This window comes from Salvelinus sp. IW2-2015, linkage group LG26 (genome assembly GCF_002910315.2).
Source record: "Salvelinus sp. IW2-2015 linkage group LG26, ASM291031v2, whole genome shotgun sequence".
Taxonomy (NCBI): Eukaryota; Metazoa; Chordata; class Actinopteri; order Salmoniformes; family Salmonidae; genus Salvelinus; species Salvelinus sp. IW2-2015.
The window spans coordinates 11249558-11270300 of record NC_036866.1 but is presented as its reverse complement, the minus strand read 5'-3'; the positions used below and the strand labels follow the sequence as shown (position 1 = coordinate 11270300).

The 20743-nt window shown below is 47.1% G+C and overlaps 1 protein-coding gene across 2 annotated transcripts in view; it reads left to right on the top strand.

Annotated features, from left to right (window-relative positions):
* Nucleotides 1–20738, top strand: part of LOC111952102 (ceramide synthase 1-like) — an 89702-nt gene extending 68964 nt beyond the window's left edge. Inside the window, exons 3-8 of one of the 2 annotated variants that reach the window (XM_023970584.2) lie at nt 2597–2777; nt 3434–3595; nt 5062–5209; nt 5541–5725; nt 17594–17702; nt 17837–20738. In XM_023970584.2, the coding sequence (XP_023826352.1) occupies nt 2597–2777; nt 3434–3595; nt 5062–5209; nt 5541–5725; nt 17594–17702; nt 17837–17911 (860 nt within the window). In that variant the 3' untranslated portion in view covers nt 17912–20738. The remainder of the gene's footprint in view (nt 1–2596; nt 2778–3433; nt 3596–5061; nt 5210–5540; nt 5726–17593; nt 17703–17836) is intronic. The other variant, XM_023970585.2, reaches the window with a different exon arrangement.
* The last annotated feature ends 5 nt before the right edge of the window (nt 20739–20743 follow it).

The following is a 20743-nucleotide window of genomic DNA, read 5'->3' as shown; positions in this document are numbered from 1 at the left end:
AGTAGTGGTGTAATAGTGGTGTAAAGCTCACCGCATTGGACTCTGGAGCAGTGGAAACACGTTCTCTGGAGTGATGAATCACACTTCATCTGGCAGTCCGACGGACTAATCTGGGTTTGGCCAGGCGAACGCTACCTGCCCCAATCCATAGTGCCAACTGTAAAGTTTGGAGGAGGAGGAATAAAGGTCTGGGGCTGTTTTGCATTGGTTTGGGCTAGGCCCCTTGGTTCCAGTGAAGGGAAATCTTAACGCTACAGCATAAAATAACATTCTAGACGATTCTGTGCTTCCAACTTTGTGGCAACAGTTTGGGGAAGGCCCTTTCCTGTTTCAGCATGACAATGCCCCCGTGCACAAAGCGAGGTCCATGCAGAAATGGTTTGTYAAGATCGGTGTGTAAGAACTTGACTGGCCTGCACAGAGCCCTGACCTCAACCCTATCGAACACCTTTGGGATGAATTGGAATGTCGACTGCGAGCCAGGCCTAATCGCCCAACATCAGTGCCCGACCTCACTAATGCTCTTGTGGCTGAATGGAAGCAAGACCCTGCAGCAATGTTMCAACATCTAGTGGAAAGCCTTCCCAGAAGAGTAGAGGCTGTTATAGCAGCAAAGGGGGGACCAACTCCATATTAATGGCCATGATTTTGGAATGAGATGTTCGAAGGGCAGGTGTCCACATACTTTTGGTAATTTAGTGTACGCTTCCACCCAGACAGAGGCATAAMATTTTAAGCTTCAACTGCTGGCTACTCGTCTGTTGCTTAACCCAACAACAGAAGCTGCTTGGGTTGAAAGATATTCTGTGAAAGGCTCAATTAATAAGGACAGAATAGCAAAGTCCWTTTTYTGTCTCCTCAAATATTGAAGGATGCAGCTCAGCTTCAGAATGTCATATAGACTAATCAATACATACCAATATGCATCAGATGCGTCTTTTGTGTCCATTTTAAAGCTTGTTTCTAGCATAGCATGGAGTTAAGCATTGTTATAGAACGCTTTATATTATCTGGATACTTTTTGTTTTTATTTATTAAAAAAATATAAAATAACAATAGTTATTCTTTTTGGCATTTTCTTTAAGAAAGGTAACGGCATACCCTCACTCAATTTGTAATGCTTTTGCAACAGTCTTGAATGAGTTCCCACATATGCTGAGCACTTGTTGGCTGCTTTTCCTTCACTCTGCGGTCAAACTCATCCCAAACCATCTCAATTGGGTTGAGGTTGGGTGATTATGGAGGACAGGTCATCTGATGCAGCACTCCATCACTGGCCTTCTTGGTCAAATAGCCCTTACACAGCCTGGAAGTGTGTTGGGTCATTGACCTGTTGAAAAACAAATGATAGTCCAACTAAGCGCAAACCACATGGGATGGTGTATCTCTGCAGAATGCTGTGGTAGCCATGCTGGTCAAGTGTGCCTTGAATTCTAAATAAATCACTGACAGTGTCACCAGCAATGCACCATCACACCACCTCCTCCATGCTTCACGGTGGGAACCACACATGTGGAGATCATCAGTTCACCTACTCTGCGTCTCACAAAGACACAGCGGTTGGAACCCAACATTTCAGATTTCCACCGGTCTAATGTCCATTGCTCGTGTTTCTTGGCCCAAGCAAGTTCCTTCTTCTTATTGGTGTCTTTTAGTAGTGGTTTCTTTGCAGCAATTCGACCATGAAGGCCTGATTCACGCATTCTCCTTTGAACAGTTGTTGTTGAGATGTGTCTGTTACTTGAACTCTGTGAGGTGCAATCTGAGGTGCAGTTAATTGCCGATTTCTGAGGCTGGTAACTCTAATGAACTTATCTTCTGCAGCAGAGGTAACTCTCGGTCTGTGGCGGTCCTCATGAGAGCCAGTTTCATCATAGCGCTTGATGGCTTTTGCGACTGCACAAGAAGAAACATTCAAAGGATTGACTGACCTTCATGTCTTAAAGTAACGATGGACTGTCATTTCTCTTTGCTTATTTGAGCTGTTCTTGCCAAATAGGGCTATCTTCTGTATACCACCCCTACCTTGTCACAACACAACTGATTGGCCCAAATGCATTAAAAAGGAAAGAAATTCTACAAATTAACTTTTAACAAGGCACACCTTAATTGAAATGCATTCCAGGTGACTACCTCATGAAGCTGGTTGAGAGAATGTCAAGAGTGTGCAAAGCTGTCATCAAGGCAAAGGTGGCAACTTTGAAGAATCTCAAATTTTWAATATATTTTGATTTGTTTAACACCTTTTTGGTTACTACATGATTCCAAATGTGTTATTTCATAGTTTTGATGTCTTCACTATTATTCTACAATGTAAAAAATAGTAAAAAGTAAAGAAAAACCCTTGAATGAGTATGTGTGTCCAAATTTTTGACTGATACTGTATGTGCGTGTGTATGTGTGTGTCAGCCAGCATGTTTGTTCTGTCTATGCCAGTGTGCGTCTGTGTTTGCATGTGTGTATGTTCCAGTAGGCATGTTTGTGTGTACGTGCGTGCGTGTGTGTGTGCCAGCATGTGTTTGCCTTTCTCCTGTGGAGTTCCCCCAGGCCACTCTTCTAACCCTTAGCCTCTCTCTCTGTCTTCTCCCTCTCCCAGAATGGAAGCGTGGCATGACGGTGCCCACGGACATCGCCATCGCCTACCTGATCCAGGGCAGCTTCTACGGACACTCCATCTATGCCACGGTCTACATGGATGCCTGGAGGAAGGATTCTACCGTCATGGTGGTGCACCACGTCATCACCCTGGCCCTCATCACCTTCTCCTACGCTTTCAGGTAGCTGACCACTGCCTGCCTGCCTGGTGGCCCCAGGTTTCGGAAACACTACCGAAATGTGATGCTTTGTAATCTACTGCCTTTCAGGGACATTGATGAAATATTGGCAACATATCCTCTTAGCAATAGTTGTAAACGATAGTTGTAGATGTTTTTGTCGAGTTGTCGAATCACACTCTTAGAAAACAATATTGGGCCCCATAGGAGAACCCTTTGAAGAACCCTTGTTGGTTCCAGGTATAACCCTTTTGGTTACAAGAGGAACCGTTTTGGGTTCCATGTAGAACCCTTTCCACAGAGGAAAATGGTTCTACCTAGAACAAAAAGGGTTTTTAAATGGAACCAAAAAGGGTTCTCCTATGGGGACAGATGAAAAGCTTTTTTTTAACCCTTTTTTCTAAGAATGCAGAATGCTGATTTGTCATAGTGTAAAAAGGATCTAGGTTATTTGATGTTGAAAAAACCCGGTGTTATTTGATGACTGTAAGACTATTCCCTTGCTTTAAACAATATTTGTTTCAAAGTCAATCCGTGTCATTGACTAAGACTAACCCCTTGGCTTTCACATTGCACCATCCAGATAACAGCACAGCTATGTCCTCGGCTAATATTGTTTGTGTACTGACACTGTGCTCCCCACTGCTCTCTCCTCTCAGATTCCACAACATTGGGTTGCTGGTGTTGTTCCTCCACGACATCAATGACATCCAGCTGGAGTTCACCAAGCTCAACGTATACTTCAAGACCCGTGGAGGGGGCTACTACCTCATCAACGACATCCTGTCCAACATGGGCTCTGTCAGCTTCAGCATCACCTGGTGAGGAGAGAGAAGACACACACAGACAAGCACCAGTGTTGGGGAGTAGTGAACTACATGTAGTTCAACTAGTGATTTAACTACATGTTTCAGTAGCTTGGTGGTAGTTGAACTAAATTCAAATCTAAGTAGTGTTTCAGTAGTTAATTACTTGTTTTGCCATTTAGTGGTGTAGCTAACTACTGGAACTACACAACTTTCTTTGCAAATAGAAAATAAAATATGGGTCAAGTAGGAAAGAATATCCTTTCTTTTTCAGCATAACCCCTTTCTAATTTAAACTTGAAACATAGTTTTTGTGTTTAATATGCTAAACTACACATTCTGTTAACATTTTACTCCAGAGTGATCTGACCTTGCAATTTGTAGTCTAGGACATTTTAGATTTAGATATGATAAATTATCACAAAGTAGTTTGGATGTAGTGAACTGTTGTGAAAATTCTTACACAGGGACAGTCGAAGTCGATCTTAAATTAATCATTGTTTATTTTCAGTTAACTGGAGAGATTCCAACAAACTTGATGCACCATAGTGAACGTCTGTCAGGAGCTCTAACGGGGTAGTCCCGTTTAGTTCCCTTATATACTGGTTACAGACAGGTTACATAGGCGTTCGTTCCGGGATGTGTCTGGCACCGTCTCCTACCTTAACTTAAAGAACATATTCTGGGCGTTCTGCCAAATAGTCTAAAGGAGGAGGTCATGACGCCCCCCCCCCCCCCCCCCCCCCATATCTTTACCAGGCACAGGCAGGAAACAAGGATTGTTTATGACACCAAAGACAAGATGTACAAAGTAAAATTTCGTTCACAGAATTACTTTTTCAAAATAGTTTAGTATAGTAAACTATATTTTTCTTAAGGGTAACTTTAGTGTAACATAACTTCTTCCAGTGTGAATTAATTGGTAGATTGCAGGGCTCTACTCTGACGTTTTTTGACGAGGAACACAAATTTAGGAGCACAATGAAAAATATTTCCAGTAACAAGACGTTTTCTTTGTAGTAATGGTACAAGCATGAAATCATTAATCTGCGCTCGGTGTATTCTCCATGACACTCAGGTAATCATTGCAATAATTATCATCTGGGTAATTTTTTTCTAGGTGCACTGCTACTCCTAAATAAAGAAATCCAGGTCGCACAGCAAAATATTTAGGTGCATATGCGAGTAAAATGGTTGCACTATAGAGCCCTTGCTTGGTAACTATATGTTTAGAGTAGCTTCCCCAATACTAACAAGCACACACGCCTGCATGCCTGGATACACACACACACATACACACACACACACACACACACACACACACACACACACACAACACACAACAACAACACGACACACACACACACACACACCCACACACACACACACCTGTCCTGACAGATAACAAGGGTGTTTGAAACCCTAGACAATGGTAATCTTTCTACCCTAAAGCGTCTGAATAACACTGTTCCTCTGTGCAGGTTTTGGTTTCGTCTCTACTGGTTTCCTCTGAAGGTTCTGTACGCCACCTGTGTGTCCAGCCTCCAGTCCGTCCCAAACATACCCTTCTACTTCTTCTTCAACTCACTCCTCTTGACACTCCTCTGCATGAATATCTACTGGTTTTTGGTGAGTGTTGGACCTCCGTCTGCAGCAGGTCACAAATCTCACAGTGGTGTGCACACATACTGTAGCTACCTCATTAGTCAGACTCTAGGTAAAACAAGACTAATCTAATTCAGAGAGGGCAACCACTCACAGATATGTGTTCCCAAGAAGTAAATAACATGTCTTGACAGTTTTATGACTATTACCTGGTCTTCTACATTCGTATTAGCCTAATATGTCTAATGCCTCTGTCAGGGGTTGATACATTCAAAATAAACTGGACTGAATATGTGACATCAAACCTCTCTCCCCTCTAACCCCTGATCCCCATCCCCCCTCTCTCTCCCTACAGTATATAGTGGCATTTGTGGCAAAAGTCCTGACGGGGCAGATGAAGGATGTAAAAGACCTGAGGGAGTACGAGGGTGAGGAGGGAGCCATGAGGGCCGCAACCCTGCTTAAGGTCCAGCAGCAGAGTAAAGATGCAGGACATCTCAACAATTCTGCTGAAACTCAACTCAACAACTCTACTGAAGGGTGAGGAAACACAGTCACAAACACACTACTTTACCATGCTGATTCAACATGTGTATATGAATCACCAAATCATATGTATGTATTAGGTCTGCAAAATTACTAAAATAGAAATTCACAAATATAACTTTTAACATTTATTTTATTTTTTATTATTAACCCCCACTCTTCTGAGGGGGAAAAAATTGTAGGTTTTTTTACAGCTTTTTTGCAAAATATACATACATGTTATGTATACATTTTACATACACATTTTACATACATGGTACTTTTATATAAAGCAGTCTTATAACAATAATACATTACCAAACATCAGCTCTTTAATCCCAACCCTCAGCCACTCTCAGCCCATCCCACTTATCACCATAGACCACCCTCATTTGGTTTCCATGTGCCATATATTTTTCAACTGTGCTGTGATGTTTGACAAAAAATGTTAACCTTTCTAATCGTACATTATCCACAGATTGTGAGCTAAAGATGATAACCTTTCCTACGAGTATTATTATATTATTTATTGACTGACTATGGCTTTCCAAATCGCCCAACACTGCTATTTTAAGTGCATGTTGTGATTTTTTTTAACCATTCCTGAACCTGTGACCAGAAACAAGCTACATAGGGGCAATACCAGAATAATTGATCTGTTGATTCTGTCTCTTCGCAGCAAAATCTACAGAGCTGAGATTGTCGCATGCCCCATATATATATATAGCATTCTGTTGGTGGCAAAAATGTTCTATAATAATTTAAATTGAAAAAGTTAGTGTTAAATCAAGTGTAGTTTTTTTGTACCAGTTCATAAACCATATGCCACGAATATTACCTTGAATGTTTTACTGTACTGAAGTATACACTATACAGACACTGCATCTCCAAAACATCCAGAGAGAAGGTTTTTTGTCAGGCAAACCTTAAGAGAGAGAATGACCCCTTGGCCCCAGATGACTCAGTAAACTCTGGTAAACCTGATTCTCATCCTGGGGTATCTTAGCTGGATGGGTCTCAATTCATTGAACTTATGTCCCTGTCCACTCGACCCAAGTTGTGTCCAAGTTATTCTCTTCCGTCGACCCTGTCCCTTCATATCTGGATTCTACAACATAGAAGAGCTAGAGGCTAGGCTAGGGGAAGGATAGACTTTGCATTGTTATTATTAGCGGCTTGGGTCTTTTTTAATATCGAGGAATATTTCCCTTTCTCAGTTCATAGGAGTAACAACATGAATTTGTGTGTGAGGCAGAAATAATGCGGTGCCATCAGCTGCCATCAGCTGAAAGAAGGTGTCCTTTTTTGGTCAGTGTCAGTGAAGGAAAGGGAGAGGGGAGGGACGCTGAGACTGACCATCAGATGCAAGCACCATCAGCCCAGTAAAATAAATAATTTAAATGTCACTCAGCTGTGCCTCACAAGTAATACAACAACGGATCTATTACTGATGTGATCATATAGTGTGTCCAAGATGGCACAGCAGTAAGACATGTTTGTTTTCGTCCCATGTAAATATTGTCTTTTTAGTTTTTTAGTTTTTTGTTGTTGTGTACATCTCAATCTCTTTTTTCCATTTTCAAAATAAATATACATTCCTGCAACCCGCCTCACTCAGTGTGGTACTGATCAGCTATTTTTTTTAGACCTTAAAACTGGTTACTAGTTATTTAGTCATTGTTAGCCTCTGCTAGCGGTTTTTACCTTTAGCTCGGACTCCTGCCGCTTTAGCCTGGATATCCCGGATAATACCTGCCAGACTGCACAGCGCGATACCAGCCCTGAGCATATCGGATTGCTTTTTTCCACTACATCTCTGGATTCCTGCCGCAAGCTCTGGACCATTACACCGGATCTTCGCAGCTAGCTAGTTGCTACCGAGGAGCTATTATGGCTAACGCCCTTGTCCAGAAGCATGCACCAGTTAGCCCCGAGCTAGGCCCATCTCCCGGCTAGCAAACGAAGTACACCAACTACAACATTTCCCTTGCCAATTGGACTGAACCCTTTGTCAACATGGAGCCCCATCCGATCCATCACGACTGGTCTGCTGACGTAACTGTGCTCTCAACCGGCCTCTGCGTCGTGGATGTTTGGTGATGATCCATCTGCTAGCCCCAGCCTGCTAGCTCTCTGAACGCCGTGTCTCCCGCTCACACAACGTAGTAATCGACTACTAAACAGTTCCCTGTTTCATCTAGTGCTGCTCTTCGGACCCTATGATCACTCGGCTACACAGCCGACTCCTGCTGGACTGTCCATTAACATGAACCGGAACTCCCAACAGAAGCTAGCCAGCTAACTAGCTACTAGCTAGTAGTCAGTTAGCCACTGCTAGCGGTCATCAGCTAACCTTAGTCCAGTCCAAGTCCTGCCACTCTGCACAGCGCGATTCAACCCAGAGCATACCGGACTGCTTTTTCTCCACCAAATCTCCATATCTCCRGATTCCTACCGCAAGCTGAACCTTTTCACCTGGATCAGCACAGCTAGCTAGCTGCTATCCGAGTGGCTACTCCTGGCTAATGTCTCTGTCCCGAAGCAAGCACCAGTTAGCCTGGAACTAGCCTTGTGCTAGGCCCATCTCCCGGCTAGCTGAAGAGGTCCATCAACCACTCCTTGGGCTACAATACCTATTTTGCCAATTGGCCTGGACCCCTTTTACTGCCGACACAGAGCCCCGCTGATCCATCACGACTGGTCTACCGACGTAATCCGCCTGAGGGGGTTTCAACAGGCTCCTCCGCTGCGACGTCCCCTGAAGGCCCATCCGCTAGCCTGCTAGCCGCGGCCCGCTAGATGTCTAGAGCATATCGGACTGTTAGCTGAAGAGATCCATCAGCCAATTTCTTGGGCTACAATACCTATTTTGCTAATTGGCCTGGACCCTTTTACTGCCTACACGGAGCCCTGCCGATCCATCACGACTGGTCTGCCGACGTAACCGTCCGAGGGGGCTACAACAGACTCTTTCTTAGTTAGCCCTTTTGTTCCACCTCCCACACATGCGGTGACCTCACCTGGTTTAAATGGTGTCTCTAGAGACAAAACCTCTCTCATCGTCACTCAATGCCTAGGTTTAGCCCTTGGTTCACTCCAGACCTGACTGCCCTTGACCAGCACAAAAATATCCTGTGGCGTACCGCATTAGCATCGAATAACCCCCGCGATATGCAACTTTTCAGGGAAGTTAGGAACCACGATACACARGCAGTTAGGAAAGCAAAGGCTAGCTTTTTCAAACAGAAATTTGCATCCTGTAGCACAACGTCCAAAACGTTCTGGGACACTGTAAAGTCCATGGAGAATAAGAGCACCTCCTCCCAGCTGCCCACTGCACTGAGGCTAGGAAACACTGTCACCACCGATAAATCCACGATAATTGAGGATTTCAATAAGTATTTTTCTACGGCTGGCCATGCTTTCCACCCTGCACCCCCCACAGCATCTTGCCCAAGCCTCCTCCACTTCTCATTCACCCAAATCCAGACAGCTGACTTTCTGAAAGAGTTGCAAAATCTGGACCCCTACAAATCAGTTGGGCTAGACAATCTGGACCCTCTCTTTCTAAAATTATCCGCCGCAATTGTTGCAACCCCTATTACTAGCCTGTTCAACCTCTCTTTCGTATCATCTGAGATCCCCAAAGACCGKAAAGCAGCCGCGTTCATCCCCCTCTTCAAAGGGGGAGACACTCTAGACCCAAACTGTTACAGATCTGTATCTATCCTACCCTGCCTTTCTAAGGTCTTCGAAAGCCAAGTTAACAAACAGATCACCGACCATTTTTTAATCCCACCGTACCTTCTCCGCAATGCAATCTGGTTTCCGAGCTGGTCATGGGTGCACCTCAGCCACGCCTAAGGTCCTAAACGATATCACAACCGCCATCGATAAAAGACAATACTGTGCAGCCGTATTCATTGACCTGGCCAAGGCTTTTCACTCTGTCAATCACCACATTCTTATCGGCAGACACAACAGCCTTGGTTTCTCAAATGACTGCCTCGCCTGGTTCACCAACTACTTCTCAGACAGAGTTCAKTTTGTCAAATCGGAGGGCCTGTTGTCCGAACCTCTGGCAGTCTCTATGGGGGCACCACAGGGTTCAATTCTCGGGCCGACTCTCTTCTCTGTATACATTAATGATGTCGCTCTTGCTGCTGGTGATTCTTTGATCCACCTCTACGCAGACGACACCATTCTGTATACTTCTGGCCCTTCTTTGGACACTGTGTAAACTAACCTCCAGACGAACTTCAATGCCATACAACTCTCCTTCCGTAGCCTCCAACTGCTCTTAAATGCAAGTAAAACTAAATGCATGCTCTTCAACTGATCGCTTCCCGCACCAGAGCATCACTACTCTGGACGGTTCTGACTTAGAATATGTGGACAACTACAAATACCTAGGTGTCTGGTTAGACTGTAAACTCTCCTTCCAGACTCACATTAAGCATCTCCAATCCAAAATTAAATCTAGAATCGGCTTTCTATTTCACAACAAAGCATCCTTCACTCATGCTGCCAAACATACCCTCGTAAACTGAATATCCTACCGATCCTCGACTTTGGCGATGTCATTTACAAAATAGCCTCCAACACTGTCCTCAACAAATTGGATGCAGTCTATCGCAGTGCCATCCGTTTTGTCACCAAAGCCCTATATACTACCCACCACTGCGACCTGTATGCTCTCGTTGACCCTCGCTTCATATTTGTCACCAAACCCACTGGCTCAAGGTCATCTATAAGTCTTTGCTAGGTAAAGCCCCACCTTATCTCAGCTCACTGGTCACCATAGCAGCACCCACCCGTCAATTCCTACTTTGGCCGCCTTTCCTTCCAGTTCTCTGCTGCCAATGACTGGAACGAATTGCAAAAATCACTGAAGCTGGATACTCATACCTCCCTCACTAACTTTAAGCATCAGCTGTCAGAGCAGCTCACAGATAATTGCACCTGTACATAGCCCATCTGTAAATAGCCCATCCCACTACCTCATCCCCATATTGTTATTTATTTATTTATTGCTCCTTTGCACCCCAGTATCTCTACTTGCACATTCATCTTCTGCACATCTATCACTTCAGTGTTTAATTGCTAAATTGTAATTACTTCGCCCCCATGGCCTATTTATTGCCTTACCTCCCTAATCTTACCTCATTTACACACACTGTATACAGATTTTTTCTATTGTGTTATTGACTGTACGTTTGTTTATTCCATGTGCAACTCTGTGTTGTTGTTTGTGTCTCATTGCTTTCCTTTATCTTGGCCAGGTCGCAGTTGTAAATGAGAACTTGTTCTCAACTGGCCTACCTGGTTAAATGAAGGTGAAATAAAAATGTTTAATAAAATAGCCTACCTCAAATTTTGAAATATAATTTTAGAATATGGATCTAACAACAATGCATATGCAGGGATATTCAAGCAAAGCCAATATGCGTTGATAATGTATTGGGCCTATAGCTTATTGCACAAACGTCATTGTTACAGTATACAGTTTTTAATAGGTTAATGTTGCATAGGCTTACGTAAAAAAATTATAATTATCATYTGAGCAGTAGATCTCGGGTTGCAATTTGACTCAGTGATCTTGACTCAAAAAAGGTTGGTGACCACTGCTGTAGAGGCAGGCACTACTCATGTACACAAATCTTCTCTAGCTTCATCCCTTTTGGTTAATGACAATAGAGGAAGGTGAGTTAAGACGTTATTGCTTGGTTACAGCTCCGACAGAGACCTACATACAGTATAACTGGCTAGAAGGTAAGAATAAGTGTTTGGTTTTGGTTGACTACTTGGCTAGAGGCTAGGGCAGGGACGGGCTACAGGCTAGGGCAGGGACGGGCTAGAGGCTAGGGCAAACACAGGCTAGAGGCTAGAGCAAACACAGGCTACAGGCTAGGGCAAACACGGGCTACAGGCTAGGGCAAACACGGGCTACAGGCTAGGGGAAGGACGGGCTACAGGCTAGGGAAAGGACGGGCTACAGGCTAGGGAAAGGACGGGCTGCAGGCTAGGAGAAGGAAAGGCTACAGGCTAGGCCAAAGAAGGGCTAGAGGCTATTGGAAACACTGGCTACAGGCTAGGGGAAGGATGGGCTTGAGGCTAGGGGAAGGATGGGCTACAGGCTAGGGGAAGGATGGGCTTGAGGCTAGGGGAAGGATGGGCTACAGGCTAGGGGAAAGATGGGCTTGAGGCTAGGGGTAGGACGGGCTACAGGCTAGGGGAAGGATGGGCTACAGGCTAGGAGAAGGATGGGCTACAGGCTAGGGGAAGGATGGGCTTGAGGCTAGGGGTAGGACGGGCTACAGGCTTGGGGAAGGATGGGCTTGAGGCTTGGGAAACGAAGGGCTATAAGCTAGGAAAAGGAAGGGCTAGGGGAAGGAAGGGCTACAGGCTAAGAGAAGGATGGGCTAGAAGCTAGGGGAAGGAAGGGCAACAGGCTAGGAGAAGGCAGGCTTGATGCTAGGGGAAGGAAGGGCTACAGGCTAGGGGAAGGATGGGCTTGAGGCTAGGGGAAGGATGGACTTGAGGCTAGGGGAAGGATGGGTTACAGGCTAGGGGAAACACTGGCTTGAGGCTAGTGGAAGGATGTGCTACAGGCTAGGGGTAGGACGGGCTACAGGCTAGGGGAAGGACAGGCATGAGGCTAGGGAAAGGAAGGGCTAGAAGCTAGTGGAAGGAAGGGCAACAGGCTAGGAGAAGGCAGGCTTGAGGCTAGGGGAAGGATGGGCTACAGGCTAGAGGAGGATGGGCTACAGGCTAGGGGAAAGATGGGCTTGAGGCTAGGGGAAGGATAGGCTTGAGGCTAGGGGAATGATGGGTTACAGGCTAGGGGAAACACTGGCTTGAGGCTAGCGGAAGGATGTGCTACAGGCTAAGGGAAGGATGGGCTTCAGGCAAGGGGAAAGACTGCTTGAGGCTAGGGGAAGCACGGGCTACAGTCTAGGGGAAGGACGGGCTTGAGTCTAGGGAGGGGAAGGACTCGATTGAGTCTAGGGAGGGGAAGAGCTGGCTTGAGGCTACGGAGGGGAAGGACGGTCTACTGGATAGGGGAACGATGTGCTAGAGGCTATGGGAAATACGGCCTACAGGCTATGGGAAACACAGGCTACAAGCTAGCATGGTTCTTGAGGCTAGGGGAAGGATGGGCTTGAGGCTAGGGGAAGGATGGGCTTGAGGCTAGGGGAAGGATGGGCTTGAGGCTAGCGGAAGGATGTGCTACGGGCTAGGGGTAGGACGGGCTACAGGCTAGGAGAAGGCAGGCTTGAGGCTAGCGGAAGGATGTGCTACGGGCTAGGGGTAGGACGGGCTACAGGCTAGGGGAAGGACAGGCATGAGGCTAGGGAAAGGAAGGGCTACAGGCTAGGGGAAGGATGGGCTACAGGCTAGGGGAAGGATGGGCTTGGGCTAGGGGAAGGATGGGCTTGAGGCTAGGGGAAGGATGGGTTACAGGCTAGGGGTAGGAAGGGCAACAGGCTAGGAGAAGGCAGGCTTGAGGCTAGGGGAAGGATGGGCTACAGGCTAAGGGAAGGATGGACTTGAGGCTAGGGGAAGGATGGGTTACAGGCTAGGGGAAACACTGGCTTGAGGCTAGTGGAAGGATGTGCTACAGGCTAGGGGTAGGACGGGCTACAGGCTGGGGGAAGGACAGGCATGAGGCTAGGGAAAGGAAGGGCTAGACGCTAGTGGAAGGAAGGGCAACAGGCGATGGAGAAGGCAGGCTTGAGGCTAGGGGAAGGAAGGGCTACAGGCTAGGGGAAGGATGGGCTTGGGCTAGGGGAAGGATGGGCTTGAGGCTAGGGGAAGGATGGGTTACAGGCCAGGGGAAACACTGGCTTGAGGCTAGGGGAAGGATGGGTTACAGGCCAGGGGAAACACTGGTTTGAGGCTAGCGGAAGGATGTGCTACAGGCTAGGGGTAGGAAGGGCAACAGGCTAGGAGAAGGCAGGCTTGAGGCTAGGGGAAGGATGGGCTACAGGCTAGAGGAAGGATGGGCTACAGGCTAGGGGAAAGATGCTTGAGGCTAGGGGAAGGATGGGCTACAGGCAAGGGGAAAGACTGCTTGAGGCTAGGGGAAGGATGGGCTACAGGCTTGGGGAATGATGGGCTACAGGCTAAGGGAAGGACGGGCTTGAGGCTAAGGATAGGATGGGCTTCAGGCAAGGGGAAAGACTGCTTGAGGCTAGGGGAAGCATGGGCTACAGTCTAGGGAAAGGACAGGCTTGAGGCTAGGGAGGGGAAGGACTGGCTTGAGGCTACGGAGGGGAAGGACGGTCTACTGGATAGGGGAACGACGTGCTAGAGGCTATGGGAAATACAGGCTACAGGCTATGGGAAACACGGGCTACAGGTTATGGGAAACACAGGCTACAAGCTAGGGGAAGCACGGTTCTTGAGGCTAGGGGAAACACGGTCTTGAGGCTAGGGGAAATGATGGGCTTGAGGCTTGGGGAAGCATGGGCTACAGGCTAGGTGAAGGATGGGCTACAGGCAAGGGGAAAGACTGCTTGATGCTAGGGGAAGGATGGGCTACAGTCTAGGTGAAGTACGGGCTTGAAGCTAGGGAGGGGAAGGACGGGCTTGAGGCTAAGGAGGAGAAGTACGTGCTTGAGGCTTGGGAGGAGAAGGACGGGCTTGAGGTTATGGAGGGGAAGAACGGACGTGAGGCTAGGGAGGGGAAGTACGGGCTTGAGGCTAGGTAGGGGAAGTACAGGCTTGAGGCTCGGGATGGGAAAGATGGGTCTTGAGGCTAGGGAGGGGAAGGTCGGGATTAAGGCTAGGGAGGGGAAGTTCGTGCTTGAGGCTAGGGAGGGGAAGGTCGGGATTGAGGCTAGGGAGGGGAAAGATGGGCTTGAGGCTAGGGAGGGAAAGGATGGGCTACAGGCTAGGGAGGGAAGGATTGGCTACAGGCTAGGGAAAGTATGGGCTACAGTCTAGGGGAAGGCAGGCTTGAGGCTAGGGGAAGGATGGGCTACAGTCTAGGGTGAAGGAAGTGCTACAGTCTAGGGGAAGGAAGGGCTACAGGCTAGGGGAAGGATGTGCTACAGGCTAGGGGAATGATGGGCTTGAGACTAGGGGAAGGATTACCTTGAGGCTAGGGTACGGATGGGCTACAGGCTAGGGAAAACACTGGCTTGAGGCTAGAGGAAGGATGGGCTCCAGGCTAGGGGAAGGTTAGGCTTGAGGCTAGGGGAAAGATGGGCTTGAGGCTAGGGGAAGGATAGGCTTGAGGCTAGGGGAAGGATGGGTTACAGGCTAGGGGAATCACTGGCTTGAGGCTTGCACAAGTATGGGCAATAGGCTAGGGGTAGAATGGGATCCAGGCTAGGGGAAGGACGGGCTTGAGGCTAGGGAAAGGAAGGGCTAGAAGCTAGGGGAAGGAAGGGCTAGAAGCTAGGGGAAGGATGGGCTTGAGGCTAGGGGAAGCACAGGCTTGAGGCTAGGGGACGGATGGGTTACAGGCTAGGGGAAACACTGGCTTGAGGCTAGCGGAAAGATGGGTTACAGGCTAGGGGTAGGACGGGCTACAGGCTAGGGGAAGGACGGGCTTGAGGCTAGGGAATGGAAGGGGTAGAAGATAGGGGAAGGAAGGGCTACATGCTAAGAGAAGGACGGGCTACAGGCAAGGGGAAAGACTGCTTGAGGCTAGGGGAAAGATGGGCTACAGGCTAGGGGAAGGACGAGCTACAGGCTAGGGAAAGGACGGGCTTGTTGCTTGGGAAAGGAAGGGTTAGAAGCTAGGGGAAGGAGGGGCTAGACGCTAGGGGAAGGAAGGGCTACAGGCTAGGAGAAGGCAGGGCTACAGGCTAGGAGAAGGCAGGCTTGAGTCTGGGGGAAGGATGGGCTACAGTCTAGAGTGAAGGAAGTGCTACAGGCTAGGGGAAGGATGTGCTACAGACTAGGGGAAGGATGGGCTTCAGGCAAGGGGAAAGACTGCTTGAGGCTAGGGGAAGGCCAGGCTACAGTCTAGGGGAAGGACGAACTTGAGGCTAGGGAGGGGAAGGACGGGCTTGAGGCTAGCGAGGGGAAGTGGAGGGCGGGTTTGAGGCTAGGGAGGGGAAGGACTGGCTTGAGTTAAGGGGATGGACGGTCTACTGGCTAGGGGAACGACGTGCTACAGGCTAGGGGAAACTCTGGCTTGAAGCTAAGGGAAGGATGGGCTTAAGGCTAGGGAAAGGAAGGGCTAGAAGCTAGGGGAAGGGCTACAGGCTTAGAGAAGGATGGGCTTGAGGCTAGGGGAAGGATGGGCTACAGGCAAGTGGACAGACTGCTTGAAGCTAGGAGAAGGATGGGCTACAGTCTAGGGGAAGGACGGGCTTGAGGTTAGGGAGGGGAAGGCCCGGCTTGAGGCTAGTGGAAGAACGGGCTAGAGGCTAGGGCAAGGACGGGCTTAAGGCTAGACGAATGAACAGGCTTGAGGCTAGGGAAAGGACGGGCTTGAGGTTAGGGAGGGGAAGGACCGGCTTGAGGCTAGTGAGGGGAAGGACAGGCTTAAGGCCAGGGAGGGGAAGAACGGCCTTGAGGCTAGGGAGGGGAAGGGTGAGCTTGAGGCTAGGGAGGGAAGGAAAGGCTACAGGCTAGGGGAAGGACTGGCTAGGGGAAGGACTGGCTTGAGGCTAGGGGAAACTGGCTTGAGGCTAGAGGAAGGAGGGGCTAAAAGCTAGGGGAAGGACGGGCTACAGGCTAGGGGAATGACGGGCTATAGGCTAGGAGAATGACGGTCTACAGGCTAGGAGAATGACGGTCTACAGGCTAGGGGAACGACGGTCTACAGGCTCGGGGAAGCACAGGCTTGAGTCTAGGGGATGTAAGGTCTACAGGCTAGTGAAGTAATGGCTACAGGCTAGGGCATGTAAGGGCTTGAGTCTAGGGGATGGATGGGCTTGAGGCTAGGGGAAGAACGGGCTAGAGGCTAGGGCAAGGACGGGCTTAAGGCTAGACGAATGAACAGGCTTGAGGCTAGGGAAAGAACGGGCTTGAGGCTAGGGCAAGAACGGGCTTGAGGCTAGGGCAAGGACGGGCTTGAGGCTAGGCAAGGACGGGCTTGAGGCTAGGGCAAGGACGGGCTTGAGGCTAGGCAAGGACGGGCTTGAGGCTAGGGCAAGGACGGGCTTGAGGCTAGGGCAAGGACGGCTTGAGTCGAGGGGAAGGATGTGCYACAGGCTAGGGGATGGAAGGGCTACAACAAGGGTCTCCGACCCTGTTCTTGGAGAGCTACTGTCCTGTAGGTTTTCACTCCAATCCTAATCTAGCACAACTGATTCTAAGGTTAGTTACATCTGTGGTTGTAGTGAAAACCTACAGGGGGGTAACTTTCCAAGATCAGGGTTGGAGAGCCCCGGGCTAGAGTCTAAGCTAGGGGCAGGAAGGGCTAGAGGCTAGGTAAAGGAAGTAGGGTTTGTTTTTGAACCAGGCCGACCTGTAGACAACCATTCATCACAACGTAAACCTCATGCCTATAACGAGCGCTTTCCAAACAATCCCTACGCACTTCAGTGTGTGCAGATCTGAAATAACCAGATACAGTAGGTGTGATAAATATGGCGGACTACAGTCGGGAAAAACATCCACTTTTTAAGTGAAAGACCACCCTACATTGATGAATAGCGTTGTTCCAGTCCATCCTTGGGTGTAGCTGTCCTCCTCAATCTTCTTGGAATTCTGCGTAGTATTCCTTTGAGCCGGTGGTGGTGCCATCATTATGTCATTATATTGCTATCTGGTCGTATTGCTATCTGAAGATTGCCGTCCACACACCCTGTTAAACCTCCAGTGAGCTCTCCCCTGGAGGAAGTGCCTCTGCTTTAGCGTGACACACATGGATTTGTTCACTGTCCCCTCTTGTAACCCCAGTAACCTGTGCTCTGTCAGTCCATTCAGTACGACCTCAGACCAGCAGACCTCCTGTGTGTTGACCTTGTCTTGTGTAGCAAAGATAGAGAGGAACCAAGAGCTGCGCTTATTGAGGTGTGCTTACGCGGTACGGCCTGACACTGCCCTTATCTGGTGCCCTTGAACACCAGTGATATATTTTTGATATTACCATGTGTGCATAGCTGATCACCTTTTCTCTGGCTGACGATTGGTCATTTTTCTTCTCTCCTCTCCTCACAGGAAGCACTTGCAGAACGGGATCACCAAGGAGAAGCATCTATAATGGCCTCTCTAGCTCTATCTCCTGGCACTTAACTCTGAATGCAAGCAACCTACATTTAGGTCTAAGTGAATCGCAAAAAGGTCGAAAAACATCAAATTAGAAAAGTGATCATTTTTCATTCCGTTTTGGCATTGTTTTATTATATCACTGTGAATGTTATTTCAGGTGACCTTTGTCTTATATTAACATTAGATTTGAAGAAAAAGAAAGATGTGAGTTATGTGAATGTCCTCTCGTGTAGTCTACAGGGGCATTTAGCAGTCGTGTCAGCTCTAACAAACAATAAGACAAGGTTGAGCTATTGATTTTGAAATGTCTAGACCTATAAAAAAATATATATATAACGTGCACACGTTGGAGGACAGGGCTCTATTCAGTCTGCGTCGCTGAAGCGCTACAGATTGCGATATAAAAATGTAAAGGTAATTTTTAATTGAGCCGACATGCAGAGTTTACCGTGAATGAACTCTGCTAACGCGGAAACGTTGCCTTTAAATTTAATCACAATGTAATGCTGAACCGCAATACGGATAGATTAGGGCCTTAAAGCACTCACACAGTCACCATGTGAAAACTCCTCTCTAGTATAGTATCTGGTTTCAGGTAAGACCCAAGTGCAGACTGTGTAGAAGTAACAATGTTTAGTGTAACAGGGGCAGGCAAACGACAGGTCAAGGCAGGCAGGGGTTGATAATCCAGAGTAGTGGGGCCAAGGTACAGGACAGCAGGCAGGCTCAGACAGAAGGTCGGTAATCCAGAGTGAGGCAAAGGTATAGAACAGCAGGCAGGCAGAGTGGTCAGGCAGTTAGGCTCGGAGTAAGGACAGTCATGGGTCAAAACCAGGAGAGCGAGAAAAGAGCGACTGGAAACAGCAGGAGCTGAGCCCCAAACCACTGGTAGGCTTGCACAAATAAGACAAACTGGCAAAGACAGACAGAAAACACAGGGAAGATGGGTGACACCTGGAGGGGGGTGGCGACAACCACAAGGACATGTGAAACAGATCAGTGTGTGACATATGGAGAGAACTGGATCTGCGTTTTTAAAGATCCTTCCTCTAAAAGCCTAGTAGCTTTTAGAGGAAGTGAAGGCTAAAAGGAGTGAAGGCTAAAATACTAAAGGGAACTATTGCATCATGTCACCATTGTGGGTGAGAGGTTGCATGTAAAGGGGCTGGTTTTGTTTTCCAAACATGTATTAATTTTCTTATCATCGCACAGGTCGATAGTGACCACATATACATTTCCTCAGCCTGATTGGCAATATTTGAAGAGCCACATCGGTGTAGTATAGATGGCTTTTAAATGTGAATGACTTGTGAACCAATTACATTTTTTCATTTTTTTTGCTGTCGTTTGATAGGTATTAGAAATATTGCTTGCATTCCTGTATGGAAAATGCATTGTTGAGTATCATCCTTATGATTTTGGTAAAGATATGGATTTGAATAATACTTGTGTAAAAGAAAATACAAATCAAATATGAAAAACATATGCAGATATGGTATTCAGGAATGCATGACATTGCAATGGTTTTGGAATATGCTATGAAGTCATAAGCAAAAAACACAAATTAAGAAAACTACAAACTACGTAATCTTAACCTTTATCAATGTGCAGAACTGACCTTAAAAAAGTTAAGTAATTAGAGCAGACCGTCACACAGTCCAAATGGTTCTGTCCTTACATTTGAATGTGCCACTGGTTGTGTGCCTGTGTTCCGCAACTCTCCAGTTTTTCTCTTTGCTGTGCCTGTGACGTAAGGGGTGCTGTCCTTTTCGATCAAATTCAACCTCTTTCGTTTTGATGAACTGTATGCTTGTGCTGGAACAGGCCACAGATGTCGGCAGGTAGAAGTGTCCATAGTTGTGGATGTGTCTTCCAGTCCCCAGCACTAGCTACCACTAGTGCCAGTGCCTGGGATTACCTAGATTTTGATATTACATGCAATTATCATTATAGATTTTTATAAATTGCTGCTGTTTCTGAAAACACTGTAATCCAGTCGTGTGTCCCTTTTCCTGTGTATGCGTCAGTTAATGGTTTGTACAGATGTGCCCAGCCATCTACCATGGTACTGTCCACAAAGGTGTGCGCACTTTTCCTCCATCTCTGTCCAGCTCTCTCCTGGTCTGTCTGTCCTCTCCACCACAGACAACCACCAACAACCAGATTGGCTTTGTGAGGTGAAACTACTCACAGCAAATTCCCTCTGTTCAAGAAACAGTATACTCCCCTTTCCCCCCCAAAGAAAATACATTTGTGTCAGAAAGACTAAGGTTATAGAGTAGTAATCACTTTTGTAAGTTTTATTTTGAGGCAGATCTGGCAGTTTTTTGTGACTAGCATTAAATATATAGAAGTCCATCCACAGTTCAAAATGAAAATGTGGAAGAATAATGATTCTATGCGTTGCATTAATGAGTTAAGAATGTGCCAAAAATGTTGATCTTCATCACAAGAAGTATTCCGAGAGGCCTGGCCTGGACCTGGGTGGCTAGAAAGAGCTGTTATAATGGATATGAAGGGTGTATGCCTCACAGGTGTTTCTTAAATTGCACTGTCATTTATTGCTGTTTTTTTGATTGTCAGAAAATAGGAATGCAGGTAGATTTGGGATTTTTTACAAATTTCTGGACGTTAAGAATCAAATGAGGTATGAAGTGAAATAGTTAATTGGTTTTAGGTAAATATTTATTGGACCACTGCAAGGTCTCTACCATCAGCCCCAAGTTTCAATTTGACCACTTGGGTATGACAGGTACTGACTTGTACCTTGTATAAAACAATGTTAATAATTCCATTCAACCAGTGTTATTGTATCATGTTTTCCCATAAAATAAAACGTGTTCATTTGAAAAAGAA